The 16,315-nt window shown below is 55.5% G+C and overlaps 1 protein-coding gene and 1 pseudogene across 1 annotated transcript in view; both read left to right on the top strand.

The window, feature by feature from the left end:
• LOC127033145 (zinc finger protein RFP-like) overlaps positions 1 to 15,541 on the top strand; it is a 34,797-nt gene extending 19,256 nt beyond the window's left edge. Inside the window, exons 5-7 of the mRNA XM_050920949.1 lie at positions 9,052 to 9,105; positions 10,898 to 10,944; positions 15,030 to 15,541. Of these exons, the coding sequence (XP_050776906.1) occupies positions 9,052 to 9,105; positions 10,898 to 10,944; positions 15,030 to 15,541 (613 nt within the window). The remainder of the gene's footprint in view (positions 1 to 9,051; positions 9,106 to 10,897; positions 10,945 to 15,029) is intronic.
• LOC127033371 (zinc finger protein RFP-like) overlaps positions 1 to 15,557 on the top strand; it is a 35,247-nt pseudogene extending 19,690 nt beyond the window's left edge.
• The last annotated feature ends 758 nt before the right edge of the window (positions 15,558 to 16,315 follow it).

Raw genomic sequence — 16,315 nt, 5'->3', positions numbered from 1 at the left:
ATCACAGCAAGTCGTGGTGCCTGTGGACGCCTGGCAATGCATCTGCATCTACATTGCTTCTCCCTGATCGGTATTGAATGCTGAAGTCATAGCTAGCCAAAGCGGCCACCCATCTTTGCCCTGTAGCATCCAGTTTAGCACTTGTTAACACATAAATCAGTGCGTTGTTGTCTGTCCACACCTGGAACTGAGCCCCATACAAGTAGTCTCGAAATTTCTCAGTGATGGCCCATTTCAAGGCCAAGAACTCCAGCTTGTGGGTGGGATAGCGGGTTTCACTATCAGACAGTCCTCGGCTGGCAAAGGCTACAGGTTTACGCTTGCCTTCCACCTCCTGGTACAGTACTGCCCCCAGACCCTCCAAACTGGCATCAGTATGTAAGATAAATGGCTTGCTTGGGTCAGCAAATACTAGGACTGGGGCATGAGTTAGGCAAGTAATGATTTCCCGAAAAGCCCTTTCACATCTCTCATCCCACCGTGGCCCAAAGGGTTCGAAGGGGCCATAGTGTCTCTGCACGGAAGGCCCTTTATTCTTGGTCTTAGATTTGTCCTTGCTGGACTGATATCCCCTGGTAAGATCATTGAGGGGTTCTACAATTGTAGCATAGTTTTTCACAAATCTGCGGTAATAACCACTAAACCCAAGGAAGGTCTTGAGTTCTCTGTAGTTGGTTGGACGTGGCCATGTAGTGAGTGTTTCTATTTTATCAGGATCAGTACTCACACCCTCTTGGGACACGATGTGCCCCACATACTTCACCGAGGTCCTGCAGAACTGGCATTTGTCAATTGAAAGCTTCAAACCATAATCCTCCAGCCTATCAAGCACTTTAAGAAGTCTTTCTTCATGCTCCTCCAAAGTTCTTCCAAACACAATCAGGTCATCCAAATAAACTAACACCTGCAGTAAATTCATGTCTCCCACAACTTTCTCCATAAGACGTTGAAATGTGGCAGGTGCTCCAGAAATCCCTTGGGGCATGCGTTCGAACTGATAAAACCCTAATGGGCAGATGAAGGCTGTCTTCTCCTTATCTTCTTCACCCAGAGGGATCTGGTAGTATCCACTCCGAAGATCCAACACAGAGAACCACTGGCTTCCCAGCAAACAGTCTAAGGCATCTTGAACTCGAGGCATTGTGTACTGGTCAACCACAGTACGGTGGTTTAGGGTGCGGTAGTCAATACACATCCGGATTTTCCCATTCTTTTTACGGACCACCACAATGGGCGAGGCGTATGAGCTGCGGGACTCTGTAATGATGCCATTTGCAGCCAGCTCTTGAAGATGTTGTCGCACATCTTCCATCTCGGAGAGAGCAAGCCTCCTAGATCTCTCTCTCAAAGGTCGAGAGTCATGCAGTCTGATGTTGTGCTCTACTCCTTTTGCACATCCCACATCCCACTCATGCAATGAGAACACCTTGGATCTTTCACAAACTTTCCTTCTTAGGCGATCTTTCCACTCCTCGGACATTGGTGAATCTCCAAAGTCAAACTTTGCTGGGTCTATTGTTGGCACTTGAGTCTCACACTGGGGTTTTACAATTGATTCAGGCTCAAAGAGGTCTGCTATCTTTTGTCCTTGCCTCACAACAACATCTCTACTTGTTTCATTAGTAATCAGTATAGTCACCTTTTTCTGGGCTTCAGCAGGTAGGGTTATGACTCCACTGGGGACCAGCACTCCTTCCGGGAGCTCTCCTTCAGCCGGCTGCTCTATCATTGCTAATGCCCCTTTACTGCCTTTCAGCCTGGTACTCATGACAAGTACTTCTTGCTCCGTCCTTGCAGGCACTACTAAGGGGGTTGTACCCATGTTCTTCAGTGCCCCAGTCGGTAGCTCAGATGTCTCCTTTTTAGCGCTCTCAATTTTCTTATAGGCTTCAGCACAAAGCGTATGGATCCTCAGGGTACTCAGGTACTGGTCCCCAGCCCGTTGTCTGCAGTAATCCGGGAGCACCTTGAAGAGGCTGGAGTTGGTCCCTATCAGCACAGACACATCAGAGGTCCCTTTCGGGTCAGGGCATATTAAGGCAGCGTGTCCACCTCTTGCTTTACCCCAGCAACCTCATCTGGGAATTCCAGATGCACTATGACATACCCTTGATAGGGGTATTCATCCATGCTGAGGCCACACAGACCAAGGCCAGTCAGTGGCTGTATGGGCAGGTGCCTAAGCATCCGTTGGTAGAATGACTGAAATATAATAGTCATTTGAGATCCAGTGTCAAGCACGGCTTTACACTCTGCCCCTTCAATCCTCACCATGACCTCTGCTCGAGGCCCTATCAATCCTGCAGGGATCCCAGCTGGATGGTCTCTTCTGGGGGAATCTTCAAATCCTCTAGGCCTAGGTGGTCTCTGTCCCCAGACCTTCTGGCAGCTACTAGATCTCTTCCAACTAATCCTCAGCTTTTCATAAACTAAGGAGGGGTTCTCTTCCTTATGGCAGTTACCAGCACTATGCCCATCCTGACCACACCGGTAGCAAAAGAATTGTCCTTTCCCCATTCGGCGAGGTGGGACCATGACTCTAGATACTGACTTCTCTATCGTCACAGTCTGAGGCTCCTCATTCCTGGAAATCTTAGCTCGGTCAATGATGCTTTGCAGCTCAGCTATCCGTTCCGTCAGGACCTGCATTTGTTGGGCAAGTTCCTCTGTGGTGCTCACCATCAGTACACTGGCCATTGGCGGTGGTGTCGTGATGGCTGGTTCCAATGTTTGGGCTTCCCAACACTCGCTGGCTGCCTGCCTTTCTTCTTCTTCCTTGATCTCCTTTATCAGCTGGGAGTAACTTGGGGGATGTTCCTGCCGTTCTCTTAGTCGGAGATGAAGTAGGATTGGGTTCTGATACTGAGTCCCTCTTACAACCTGAGCCAGTCTGGTCTGATCCATCTGCTCAGCAGTCACTGCTCCCCTCATAACAGCTCTCTGAAGCAGTCTCTCCAGCCTCTGTGTATAGACTGAAATTTTCTCACCCCTTTGCTGTAGGGAATTAAGGAATTTACAGTAACTGTCCTCAGGGCCCTCTACACTCCCAAAGGTATTATCAAGGGCCTCTAGGCAGTCCTTCACACTGACCTCAGGGTCAATGAGCTTAAGGGTGCGAATTACATCTAATGCTGGGCCACTAAGGCTCTCTATTAGACATCGTCGCTTTTCTACATCGGGTACAGCCCACTCCCGCAGCATTTCAGTAGTATGCTCCGACCAGAGTTCAAACTCCCCTTCCCCATCAAATAACCTTAACTTACGACAAGATTTTGACGTAGCATAGGCCAACACAATCTTTTCCAATATATGCCCCAGTGCTTTTGCCCAATCATAGGCTGAGTCTTCCGCCCCTGAGCTAGAGGCTGCAGGACTGGGGCCCAACAAACCCGACATATTAGCCATTATACAAAAGTAGTTTCCTCAAAATATAAACACAATTATTTCCCAATACAGTGGAACACTCAACAGGTGCTTGCGAGGGGTACTGACCCAGGGATCCCGGACGAGCCCCCAAAAATGTAACCCTTCTGCCCCTCTTAGTTGGCAGCAACAAGGGCCGGGTTCAGTATCCAGGGGTTCCGTTTCAGTAACACAATGCATAACCGGCTCGAGCCCCCACCCAGTGACCTGGGACACTTACATACCACCCCCCCCGGGCACCTCTAGGAGGCAATACTTCCCCTCTCGCAAGCACGGAATCTGAGTGTAGCGAAATCTTTTTAATAAAGGAAGGAATCAATGTGGCATCCCGTTGGAGAAACACCACAAACAGGGTTATAACACAACCCATAAACAAAAACCCACCTCCAAGTACGTTTGGCACTGTCCTTTTTCCGCTTAGGGTTTTAAGTCCAATCACCCCAAAGTCCAACAACCCAAAAGTCTCTGGTCAGTGCCACTCCAGAGTTCGAGAGTTTATCTGTAGAGGTCCCTCCCCCCAGCCTGGGTAGAAAGGGGCACCTTACGTGGTCCAGGGCCAACTGCCCTGTCTCTCCGTGGGTTCTGCTTCCGCCTTCTCCACGAACTGCTCCGCTCCACCAGCTGCTCTGCTCCATGAGCTGCTCCAGTTCTCTCTGCAAACTGCTCGGCTCCGCTCACTCTGTGGGCCGCTCCACCCGTCCCACAGCTACTCTGCTCTGCCAGCCGCTCCGGTGCCACCAGCTGTCCCATGATCCGCTCCAGCCATCCCCACAACTGCTTCATTCCACCCTCTGCTCTGTTCCACAGTATAGCTTCAGGCTCCCCCACTAGTTATCACAGTACTCAGTGCTCTCAGCTCAGTAATTTCAGCTCTTTAGTGATTTCAACTCTTAGTGATCTCAGCAGAGGAGCCCCAGTGCTAGTGCACCATTAGCCCAAAGTGAGTTCAGCTCAGTAACCTGTATTTAGATTCTTGAGGAAATAAAGAAAATCAGCTCTGACATTCCACAGTGGAGAGACGGCACCGGCACCGGCACCGGCACCGGCACCGGCACCGGCACCGGCACCGGCACCGGCACCGGCACCGGCACAGGCACAGGCACAGGCACAGGCACAGGCACAGGCACAGGCACAGGCACAGGCACAGGCACAGGCACAGGCACAGGCACAGGCACAGGCACAGGCACAGGCACAGGCACAGGCACAGGCACAGGCACAGGCACAGGCACAGGCACAGGCACAGGCACAGGCACAGGCACAGGCACAGGCACAGGCACAGGCACAGGCACAGGCACAGGCACAGGCACAGGCACAGGCACAGGCACAGGCACAGGCACAGGCACAGGCACAGGCACAGGCACAGGCACAGGCACAGGCACAGGCACAGGCACAGGCACAGGCACAGGCACAGGCACAGGCACAGGCACAGGCACAGGCACAGGCACAGGCACAGGCACAGGCACAGGCACAGGCACAGGCACAGCACAGGCACAGGCACAGGCACAGGCACAGGCACAGGCACAGGCACAGGCACAGGCACAGGCACAGGCACAGGCACAGGCACAGGCACAGGCACAGGCACAGGCACAGGCACAGGCACAGGCACAGGCACAGGCACAGGCACAGGCACAGGCACAGGCACAGGCACAGGCACAGGCACAGGCACAGGCACAGGCACAGGCACAGGCACAGGCACAGGCACAGGCACAGGCACAGGCACAGGCACAGGCACAGGCACAGGCACAGGCACAGGCACAGGCACAGGCACAGGCACAGGCACAGGCACAGGCACAGGCACAGGCACAGGCACAGGCACAGGCACAGGCACAGGCACAGGCACAGGCACAGGCACAGGCACAGGCACAGGCACAGGCACAGGCACAGGCACAGGCACAGGCACAGGCACAGGCACAGGCACAGGCACAGGCACAGGCACAGGCACAGGCACAGGCACAGGCACAGGCACAGGCACAGGCACAGGCACAGGCACAGGCACAGGCACAGGCACAGGCACAGGCACAGGCACAGGCACAGGCACAGGCACAGGCACAGGCACAGGCACAGGCACAGGCACAGGCACAGGCACAGGCACAGGCACAGGCACAGGCACAGGCACAGGCACAGGCACAGGCACAGGCACAGGCACAGGCACAGGCACAGGCACAGGCACAGGCACAGGCACAGGCACAGGCACAGGCACAGGCACAGGCACAGGCACAGGCACAGGCACAGGCACAGGCACAGGCACAGGCACAGGCACAGGCACAGGCACAGGCACAGGCACAGGCACAGGCACAGGCACAGGCACAGGCACAGGCACAGGCACAGGCACAGGCACAGGCACAGGCACAGGCACAGGCACAGGCACAGGCACAGGCACAGGCACAGGCACAGGCACAGGCACAGGCACAGGCACAGGCACAGGCACAGGCACAGGCACAGGCACAGGCACAGGCACAGGCACAGGCACAGGCCAGGCACAGGCACAGGCACAGGCACAGGCACAGGCACAGGCACAGGCACAGGCACAGGCACAGGCACAGGCACAGGCACAGGCACAGGCACAGGCACAGGCACAGGCACAGGCACAGGCACAGGCACAGGCACAGGCACAGGCACAGGCACAGGCACAGGCACAGGCACAGGCACAGGCACAGGCACAGGCACAGGCACAGGCACAGGCACAGGCACAGGCACAGGCACAGGCACAGGCACAGGCACAGGCACAGGCACAGGCACAGGCACAGGCACAGGCACAGGCACAGGCACAGGCACAGGCACAGGCACAGGCACAGGCACAGGCACAGGCACAGGCACAGGCACAGGCACAGGCACAGGCACAGGCACAGGCACAGGCACAGGCACAGGCACAGGCACAGGCACAGGCACAGGCACAGGCACAGGCACAGGCACAGGCACAGGCACAGGCACAGGCACAGGCACAGGCACAGGCACAGGCACAGGCACAGGCACAGGCACAGGCACAGGCACAGGCACAGGCACAGGCACAGGCACAGGCACAGGCACAGGCACAGGCACAGGCACAGGCACAGGCACAGGCACAGGCACAGGCACAGGCACAGGCACAGGCACAGGCACAGGCACAGGCACAGGCACAGGCACAGGCACAGGCACAGGCACAGGCACAGGCACAGGCACAGGCACAGGCACAGGCACAGGCACAGGCACAGGCACAGGCACAGGCACAGGCACAGGCACAGGCACAGGCACAGGCACAGGCACAGGCACAGGCACAGGCACAGGCACAGGCACAGGCACAGGCACAGGCACAGGCACAGGCACAGGCACAGGCACAGGCACAGGCACAGGCACAGGCACAGGCACAGGCACAGGCACAGGCACAGGCACAGGCACAGGCACAGGCACAGGCACAGGCACAGGCACAGGCACAGGCACAGGCACAGGCACAGGCACAGGCACAGGCACAGGCACAGGCACAGGCACAGGCACCGGCACAGGCACAGGCACAGGCACAGGCACAGGCACAGGCACAGGCACAGGCACAGGCACAGGCACAGGCACAGGCACAGGCACAGGCACAGGCACAGGCACAGGCACAGGCACAGGCACAGGCACAGGCACAGGCACAGGCACAGGCACAGGCACAGGCACAGGCACAGGCACAGGCACAGGCACAGGCACAGGCACAGGCACAGGCACAGGCACAGGCACAGGCACAGGCACAGGCACAGGCACAGGCACAGGCACAGGCACAGGCACAGGCACAGGCACAGGCACAGGCACAGGCACAGGCACAGGCACAGGCACAGGCACAGGCACAGGCACAGGCACAGGCACAGGCACAGGCACAGGCACAGGCACAGGCACAGGCACAGGCACAGGCACAGGCACAGGCACAGGCACAGGCACAGGCACAGGCACAGGCACAGGCACAGGCACAGGCACAGGCACAGGCACAGGCACAGGCACAGGCCTCTTCCTCAACTCCCTGGAGCTGGAACCCAGGTCCCTTGTCTTGCAAGTACTACCCAACTGAGGGTGAGTCATTTGTAACCAAGCAGTCCCACAGCTCGGCAGCATGGGATGGGGTAGGCGTGCCTATGCAAATACACTCTGTGAAATTCTTTCCACCAGATGTCAGGGTAGAGTTTATCCTGACTCTGCTTACATACTTTTTCATGGTGAACAACACTATTCACATTACATAGCACATGTGATTTCAGTACGAGGTTGCATTTTGCATCTTAATATTGAGTGGCTGCAGCTTTGATGTTAGAGACCATAGACGCAGGTCCGGGCAACAGAATTCAGCTTGCATGCAGCCATGGTAAGCCATTGTCTTTCGGCTTCTGCAGCCTTCATATATCCAGCGCTCTCCTTTCCCACACACCGAGCAAAGCCCGTTGAGTGCTGAGGCTTTCCTGTTAATGTGCGGCAGCAGAAGCCAAACTACCCCACTCCCCCTCCAATTCTCTGGGATGATGGCTTTTACCCCCCACTACCACCACCACCTGGCTGGTATCAGGGAAGATCCCTGCTAGCCAAATGCAAAAAAGCTCAGTGCCAATCTCGCCCCCCTCCCCCCCGCCCAGTTTAGCTAACTGCAGGGAAGGATTTCTTTTCAGTCACAGGCAAACAGCCCAGTAGGAACGGCCACCTCTGTCCCCTTAATTAAATTCCCATATTTCAACCAGGTTACCATGAACGATATCACTCTCCTGAGGATAACACAGTGAGATAAAGAACAGCTGTTGCTTGAATGCCAGCAAACACCAGGACAATATGCTGCCAGGCTTTGTCATGCAATGATACCAGATTACTTGCTACATGCATGGCGTGGTCAAGTGTCCTACCATGGAGGACGGAATAAGGCTGTACTGACCAGAAAGCTTCTGCAAAGGCTTTTGGAGTACCTCCAGGAGAGCTTCATGGAGAGACAGCCCAGAGTGGAGAGAGTTAAGGGGGTGCACCCTGGGGAACCCGTCACAGTTAGCACCACATCTCCCCAGGGCTGTACAACAAAATGTGTGGTGAAGGTCACATTCTGGATACAAATCTCTCTGGCCAACTTCAGCCTGAGGTTCTCACCCTTGTAAAGAAGACTATGGAAATATCCATTCAGTGGGAAGGACTGACCTCAAGTATTTCCTAGAGATGTCACATCCCTAGAGGACTGGCTGCCTCAGGATTGTGGGGCCTGTCACTGCTGGGGCCCTGGTCACCATTCAGCCCAGGGCAGCAGTGGTCAAGAGTTTTTCCCACCTGAGGACTGTTCGGAAACTTGTGTGGAATGAGCTGGGGAGGGAGGAGTTGGTGTCTCAGTCTAGTTCCTAGTGGGCAGATTTCTACAGCACTTCGCCTGGGAACCTTCTGTCCCTCAGAGCATGGAGACCATGGAGTGAACTGGCCATGGAGACTCAATTTGCCTTTTATCTCCAGAGCGGGTCTCTCCGAGCCAGAAGTGAAGAAGATTAACGGGTCCTTGAAGGGGAAGGTTGCACGGCCATGGACTGTGTTGCACCTGCTCTGAGGCTGGGAGAAGTAGAGGAATTCTAACTCCAGGCTCATCAGAGCAGCGACTCACCAGCAAGAACTTATAATAAGTCACTAAATGAAATATAATCACGTGAAATTGTTTCTCTCCAGGTGTGAGAAGGGGAAGTTCCAGGAGCCAGAGGAGATTTCTCCTGAACTGGAAGAGTGAGTCAGTGGTTTCTCACAGAAAACTATTGTGCTATTGGAGGCTCTGAGGAAGTTCAAAGGTATCTAGGAGGGGAAATTGGGATAACTGTCTGAGACTGTCAGAGGCGAATGGTGCTGGTCAATTGGTTCATAATTAGATTATGCTTCTATTTAATTGTTGAGTGAGAATGGCACATACTTGGGGTGCAAATAACTCAGGTTGATTAATTCAACCCCTTATTTGTTCCAAAAGCATGTCTTGCTATTACAATTACTGTGAAAGTAAGGAATGACAGACATACTGAAAGAAATACTGCCCAGCTACCTTCTCCTGGGGCATAGGCAGGTCATGATACATTTCTTCTGTGATGCTCTAACTACCCCTTACAATGTCTTACATATTATACACATCCAGATTATATGTTCTTTTCCAAAGCCAAGTCAGGCAGTGCAAACGCACAATCTCAGTTTGTCCAAACTTATGCATAAGAAATGACCCTTGCATCAATTCTCAAAACTTAACCTAATAACTAGTGAAAGGCAGACATTTTGAGCAGATGTAGCAGAGACCCAGGCATCAGGATGTCTCCCATTAATTCATGACTTACCAAAGGTCACAGCATTAAACCTCACGAATAGCAAAATGGTCAAATTTGGGGCACCTGAGTTTCTCTCTCCCAACTAGAGAGCTGCAGGGCAGGTGCTCCAGAGCTGTGCAGCTTCCACAGCTGCAGGTGAAGTCAGTGGGAGCTGCAGGTGCCCAAACCCACTGAGAGCCAGGCCCCAGGTGTTTAAAGCTGGACCCAGCCAATCACTCTGCTCTGATCCTGTATGGTAGCTAGTCTGGGCCAAATGGGCCATAGGGAAGGAGAAAGCCGCTTCCCCACAATGAGGGATCCCTCCAGCACAGGAGCCTCTTGTATCTCCTTCCCAGCAGCTGCAGGCACAAGGCGTGTTCCTGAGAGGGCTGGGAATGGGGTGGGGGTGGTGAGGGCGGGTGGAAGAGGGAAGGGGTGGATGAGGGACAGCTAGATGTTGTCAGTGTAAAGCTGGACCTCTGATACTTTCCACGGTGGGCAAGACACACGGGGGCCATTGAAATAGGGATGTAACTCTGGCTGGCTTCAGAATTTCTGTAGCCTGTGCCAAGATCTGTACCGGCCCCTGCAGCTACTGAATAGCAGAATCACTAACTGCCTCCTCTCTCCCTTTTTGCCGGTACAGGGGTGAATCTGGCCCATGGAGCCAACCTTCCCCCTGCCTCAATTTCCATATGGATAAAATGATTTTATTATTATTCCTATTTCTGCCTATTGAGGATGAGGCCTCATCGTGCTGCTCTCTGTAGAGATGCTGAGTAAACAGACCCAACAGCTTACAAACAGAGCCAGGATTTCGCACACTCTCAATATCCCGTTAGTGTCAAAAGGACCCAACTGGGTAAAGTTACTTTTATGCCAAAGTCTTTGCGTGATCTGGGTCTAGGTTATGACAAAAGGCAGTAAGTGAATGAGAGAAACCAACTGGCGTGTGAAGGGTGGGAGGGAATGATGAGGGAAAAGTAAATCACATTTACAGATTGTCTGTCCTGGGATGGTTGTGAGGCTGCAAGGACGTTGGTTCCAATGCTGGGAGATGCCTGAATGAGGAAGGAAAGAAAAGGTTTCAGACCTTTTTATATTAAAGACCTGAGTGTGTCTCTGTCTGTTTCTGTGTCATGATGAAAACACAGGTCTAGGAGTTGAGAGTGGTGATGCTGTTATAATATGAAAGCCTGAAATCTCACCTCTCTTATCCTTTCCCTCTCCAGACACTCTGCCGTCTGCACTGGAGACAAAAAGAGGGCACACAGACAGGGTAAGGTTGCAGGTGGAGAATGTCTTTAAATTCTGAGAAAATTCTAGTGCAAACATCTTCATGAGATTGTAGCTAAAGTTACCAACCAAACCAACAGCAACCATGACACACACAGCCCTACAAATAACACATTAAACAGTGAGGAGATCCAGGGGCACTGGAACAGGGGGGACCAGAGGGCCAGGCCATACCACTTTTAAAAGTGGGATGATCAGGCCCCCCCAACTTTTTAACAAGGGCATAGTTTGGGGGCAGGCAGTGCATGATTTAGAGTTAGTGGGGCCCTGCGCGCAGCTTCATTTTGCGCCCCCCCCCCCCAGGACCCAGCCAAAAAAAAGAACATTCTCTCTTATCTTCTCCCCCTCCCCATTTTTCATTCTTTTTTCCTTCATCCTCCTCCTATATTATAAGTAATAGGAAGTAAATGAAAATAAAGAGAGGTACCTTGATTGGGGCAGGGGGTTGCGGTGCAGGAGCAGGTGTGGGGGTTGGGCTCTGGGAGGGAGTTTGGGTGTGGGCTCTGGGCTGGGGCAGGGGGTTGGGGTGGGCGGGTGAGGGGTGCAGGTTCTGGGAAGAAGTTTGGGTGCAGGCTCTGGGCTGGGGCAGGGGGTTGGGGTGCAGGAGGGGGTTGGGGGGCAGCGCTTATCTTGGGTGACGTGACCGCAAAAGCGACTGGCACACCCCTCTGGCAGCGGCTCCTTGGTGGGTGGGAGGGCACGGGAGGTCTCTGTGCGGCACTACCAGCAGGCACCACCCCTGCAACTCCCATTGGCCGCAGTTCCCGGCCAATGGGAGCTGCGGAGTTGGTGCCTGGGGCGGAGGCAGTGCATGGATACACCCACCTCCCCCAGGGGCCATAGGGATATGCCGGACACTTCTGGAAGCAGTGCAGCGTGGAGGGAGGAAGGCAGAGCAGGCAGGGAGCTGCCTTAGCCCTGCTGATGGCACATCTCTGCGTGCCCCGTGGGAGGAGGAGGGCAGGGGATCAGGCAGCGTGTAGAGCCGCCTCCCCTTCCACACACTCCCCCCGCCAGGGGTGCGCAGAGACGTGCCAGGAGGTAGCCACTTCCGGGAGCGGTGTGGGGCACTGGCCAGAACATGCAGGCAGTCTGTCTGCCTGAGCCCTGCTGCGCTGACGCATTTTGGGGTCCCCCGTGTCGTTGGGGGCCCTGTGGCACCGCACAGTGTGTTTAATGGTAAATCCGCTCCTGGGGGCAGGGGACTATGTTGCCCCCCGAAACTGCAAGCCTTGGACAGGCCTGGAGCCAGGGCCATCCCTAGCTAGTCTGGGGTTCTATGCAGCCCCCCTGCAGGGGGGGTTGTGTGGGGCCCCAGGCCTCCATGGGTGGGGGCTGGTTTGGGGGCAGGGGAGAACTACCCCCCAGCACTCACCGATGGCGTGGCTCGGGTCGTGTTGCTGCACTTCCTGCCGCTGGTGAGTGCAGGCCCGACCCTGCTGCGGTCCTCAGGCAGTGGGGTCAGGGCTGGGGCAGGGGCTTTGGGGAAGGGGTGGAGTGGGGGCAGGTCTGGGTTGGAGAAGAGATTGGAAGAGTGGGGCTAGAGCAGAGCAGGGATGGGGGGCTTTGGGTAAGGGGTGGATTGAGGGCAGGACTGGGGCAGAGCGGGGGTGGGGGTTTGGGGAAGGGGTGGAGTAGGGGGGCTGGGGCGGAGCAGAGATGGGAAGAGTCAGAGCAGGGGCGGAGGCCATGGGAGAGAGGTGGAGCAGGGGCTGGAGCAGCACACAGCTGCACACTTGGCGTATGGGTAAGGACGGCCCTGCCCGGACCTTCGCAGACAGTTTCTGTGCTTCATGCTATGGCAGCTGATCAGCTTCCCCCCATGATGCACAGACCCTGCCCGTGGCACCAGCCTCTTCCTGGTCCTGGCCCCTCTCCATGGCTCCACCCTTGCTCCTCTTCCCCCAAGGCCGTGCCCTTGGTCAGGCCACAAGCTAGAGGTGGGTTCTCAGCCAGGGAGCCCGGGACACGCTGGGGAGCCCTGAACCCAGTGGTGAGCTGGAGCTGGTTCCCACCAGTTTGTGGGAACCGGTTGTTAAATTTAGAAGCTCTTTTAGAACCAGTTGTCCTGCAAGGGACAACTGGTTCGAAAAGGGCTTTTAAATTTAACAAAAGCCCCAGCAGCTCCCTGCCCTTTCCCCGGCCCCAGCTCACTTCACTCCGCCTCTGCCTCCTCCCCTGAACGCTCCCCGGGCTTCTCCTCCCGCTCCCCGGCTTCCCTCGAATCAGCTGTTTGAGCGGGAAGCCTGGGAGGGCTGAGAAGGAAGCGGCAGCTTCCTGCAGGTGAGCTGGGGCAGGGTGGTGGGAGCGCAAGGAGGGCTCCAGGCACCGCACGGCTCCAGCCTGGCCTCTGATCCCATCCCCAGGTGGCGCGGCTCCGGCCCGGTCCCAATTTCGGCCGGGTAGGGCGGCTCCGACCTGGCCTCTGGGCCCAGCCAGCCGGGAGGCACGGCTCCAGTCCAGCCCTGGTCCCAGACAGCTGGGCACCCCGACACTGGCCCCGGCCAGCGCCCCGGCTCCGGTCCCAACCCCGGCCGAGCGGCCCAGCCTGGCCCTGACCCAGCCCGGCCCCCACCTCCAGGCAGCACGGTAAGGGGGCAGGAAGCAGGAAGGGGGTGTTGAATAGAGGGCAGGGGAGTTCGGGAAGTGAATTAGTGTTGGGGTGGTCAGAAGGCAGGGAACAGGGGGATTGAATGGGGGCAAGGGTCCCGGAGGAGCAGTCAGGAAGGAGCAGGGGTTGGATGGGGTGGTGGGGGCAGGCAGGGGTTCCAGGGGCAGTCAGGGCACAGAGAGAAGGGGTGGTTGGATGGGGCAGGGGTCCTGGGGGGGCCATCAGAAATGAGAGGAGGGGTTGGATGGAGTGGCGGGGGATAGGGAAGGGGGGTGGATGGGACATGGGTCCCAGGGGGGAGCTGTCAAGGAACGTGGGGGGTTGGATGGGGCAGGAGTCCTGGGGGGGGCATGACTGCCTCGTGGGGTGAGGAAGAGGGAACCGGTTGTTAATATTTTGGCAGCTCATCACTGCCTGGACCCTCCACCTGCCCTGGGTGGCACACTCCAGGGAGTGGGGACATGGGCCAGGGACTGCTCTCAGGCCCCCTGGACCTCGGCCCAGGGCAGGTGGAGGATCGGGGCGCTCCACAGCAGCCAAGGCTCCCAGTCTTGTCTGAGGGGGCGGGACCTCGGTGGGAATAGAAGGTGTAGGATGGGGCCATGGAGGGGGTGGGGCCACAGGCTTCGGGACCTTATTTTCCCCCCCCCAAATTCTACCAAGATTCAGGAACTCCTGGGTAGATCCCAAGCTGATGTCACACAAAAAATCCTGACACCAAGGTTAGTGCTGAGTTCATGCCCACGCGGATGAACAGAAACACTCACTGAGCAGCCTGTGAACAGAGCTCTCTGCCCTGAGTGCTGACACATCCCTCTGCTTTACCCCGGTGCAGGGAGTCTCCCCCATTGCTCTTCTCCAACATCCTGCTTCTCCTTTGGGCAGATCTGGGCTCTCCCATTGGAGCTGCTCACTGCTTCCTGGATAGGGGAGATGCTCTCCCTGTGATGCTGGTAGCTCCTCCTTTCCCTCTAGGCTGGGGATGGGATTACCCCACCCAATGCCACCTCCTACTCTCTGGTATTAAGCAGCTCTTCCCCAATGCTGCACCTTCCTCTCTGTTCCCTGGCCTGGGAGTGGAGGCTGCATTAGGGGAGGGAGCTTCCCTCTGGGGTTTAAAGCTGGTACCTAATTTTTCTGCTCCCTTCTCATTAAAAGCTTCTGACACCTTCCTGTCTGTGTCTGTGCTGCTGGGAATGGAGCAGCCCCAGAAGGGGGAGCTGGGAGCTGAAGCCTCTGCAATAAATGAGAAACTAGTGAAGTGGATCCCATTACAAAGGCAGAGGAACTGCAGTGACATCCTTGCTCAGTCTCAGGTGCCCAGGACAGAGGCAGCTCTCTGGGATCCAGGCCAGGACTGTCCCAGCCAGGACGGGGCTGCTGGGGAGTGTGAGAAATGGTCCCAGCCTCCCCCAGGGCCGAGCTCTGCCCCTAACACTCTGATTCTCTCTCCCCAGCGAATGTGACTCTGGATCCAGACACGGCTCATCCCCAACTCGTCCTGTCTGGGGATCAGAAAAGCGTGAGATGGGGCCACACACGGCAGGATCTGCCCAACAACCCTGAGAGATTTGACCCTGAGCCTTGTGTGCTGGGCTCTGAGGGATTCACCTCGGGGAGACATTGCTGGGAAGTGGTGGTGGGGGATGGACGATACTGGGCTGTGGCGGTGGCCAGAGAGTCTGTGAGCAGGAAGGGAGGGATCAGCCATAGCCCTGAGGGGGGGATCTGGACTGTGGAACCGGACTGGAGTCAGTTCCGGGCTCTCACCTCCCCTGCAACCCTCCTGCCCTTGAGCCGGGTCCCCAGCAGGATCCGGGTTTGTCTGGACTGTTACCAAGGGCAGGTGACATTTATCGATGCTGGTGACGAGGCCCCGATCTTCACTTTCCCGCTGGGCTCTGTCCCTGGGGAGAGAATCCGACCCTGGCTCTGGGCATGGAGATCCCGGCTCAGCCTGTGTCCCTGAGACCTGGGGGAGAATATTCCACTAGGGACCCTGAGATCAGCCTCTCTAGCCTCACAACCTGAAGGACATAAATCCACACCATGTAGAGGTCAAGCATAGGAGTTTATTACACACAGCGCTGGCGGAGTGTCACCTTGCTAATTAGGCTCAGAGACACTGCCAATCAGTTGATTACAATAGAATATATAGATTTTTCCATGAGCAGGGGAAAGTGACAGGGTAGGCAGTTCCACACCCCGGGATAGGTTTTGCAACAAGACAAGATAGCACATTAGCCAATGGTTAAAAGGTTACATAATGTCACCGTCCATGGTCTCAAGTTAGCAAGTTAACATTTAGTTAATACTTTGATAAAATGTTATTAGTATAAAATATATATGTTGAATTCTGATTTGGGGTCCATAGGAATGGAGCAACTCCTTTGATTGTCAAACAGGTACATTCCTGGGGGTTAAAGCAAAGAAACAGTGAAAGTATATGGCAATACAAATTGTCTCCTTTATGTCTTAAGGCAGGCACTGGTCCCTGGGAAGGGAGGTGGAAGGATGCCATATCTTATACCGACATGTGCCAATTTTCGTAAATTCAAGATTGGATCTATGGGAAGAACGTTCCCTACAGAAGAGACTGATACAATAGGAACATCAATCTGAAACATTGAATGAAACATAATTATTCAGTTATTGCTTCAACATCTGGCATTTCTCCTGACCAAGCATATCTTAGCAAAGGCAGTTATCTTGTTTACCCCAGCTTTCTCTTAGCTGATCATTA

The sequence above is a fragment of the Gopherus flavomarginatus genome, chromosome 12 (assembly GCF_025201925.1).
Source record: "Gopherus flavomarginatus isolate rGopFla2 chromosome 12, rGopFla2.mat.asm, whole genome shotgun sequence".
Taxonomy (NCBI): Eukaryota; Metazoa; Chordata; order Testudines; family Testudinidae; genus Gopherus; species Gopherus flavomarginatus.
The sequence above is the reverse complement of the archived record's forward strand: the minus strand, read 5'-3'. Positions and strand labels throughout refer to the sequence as shown.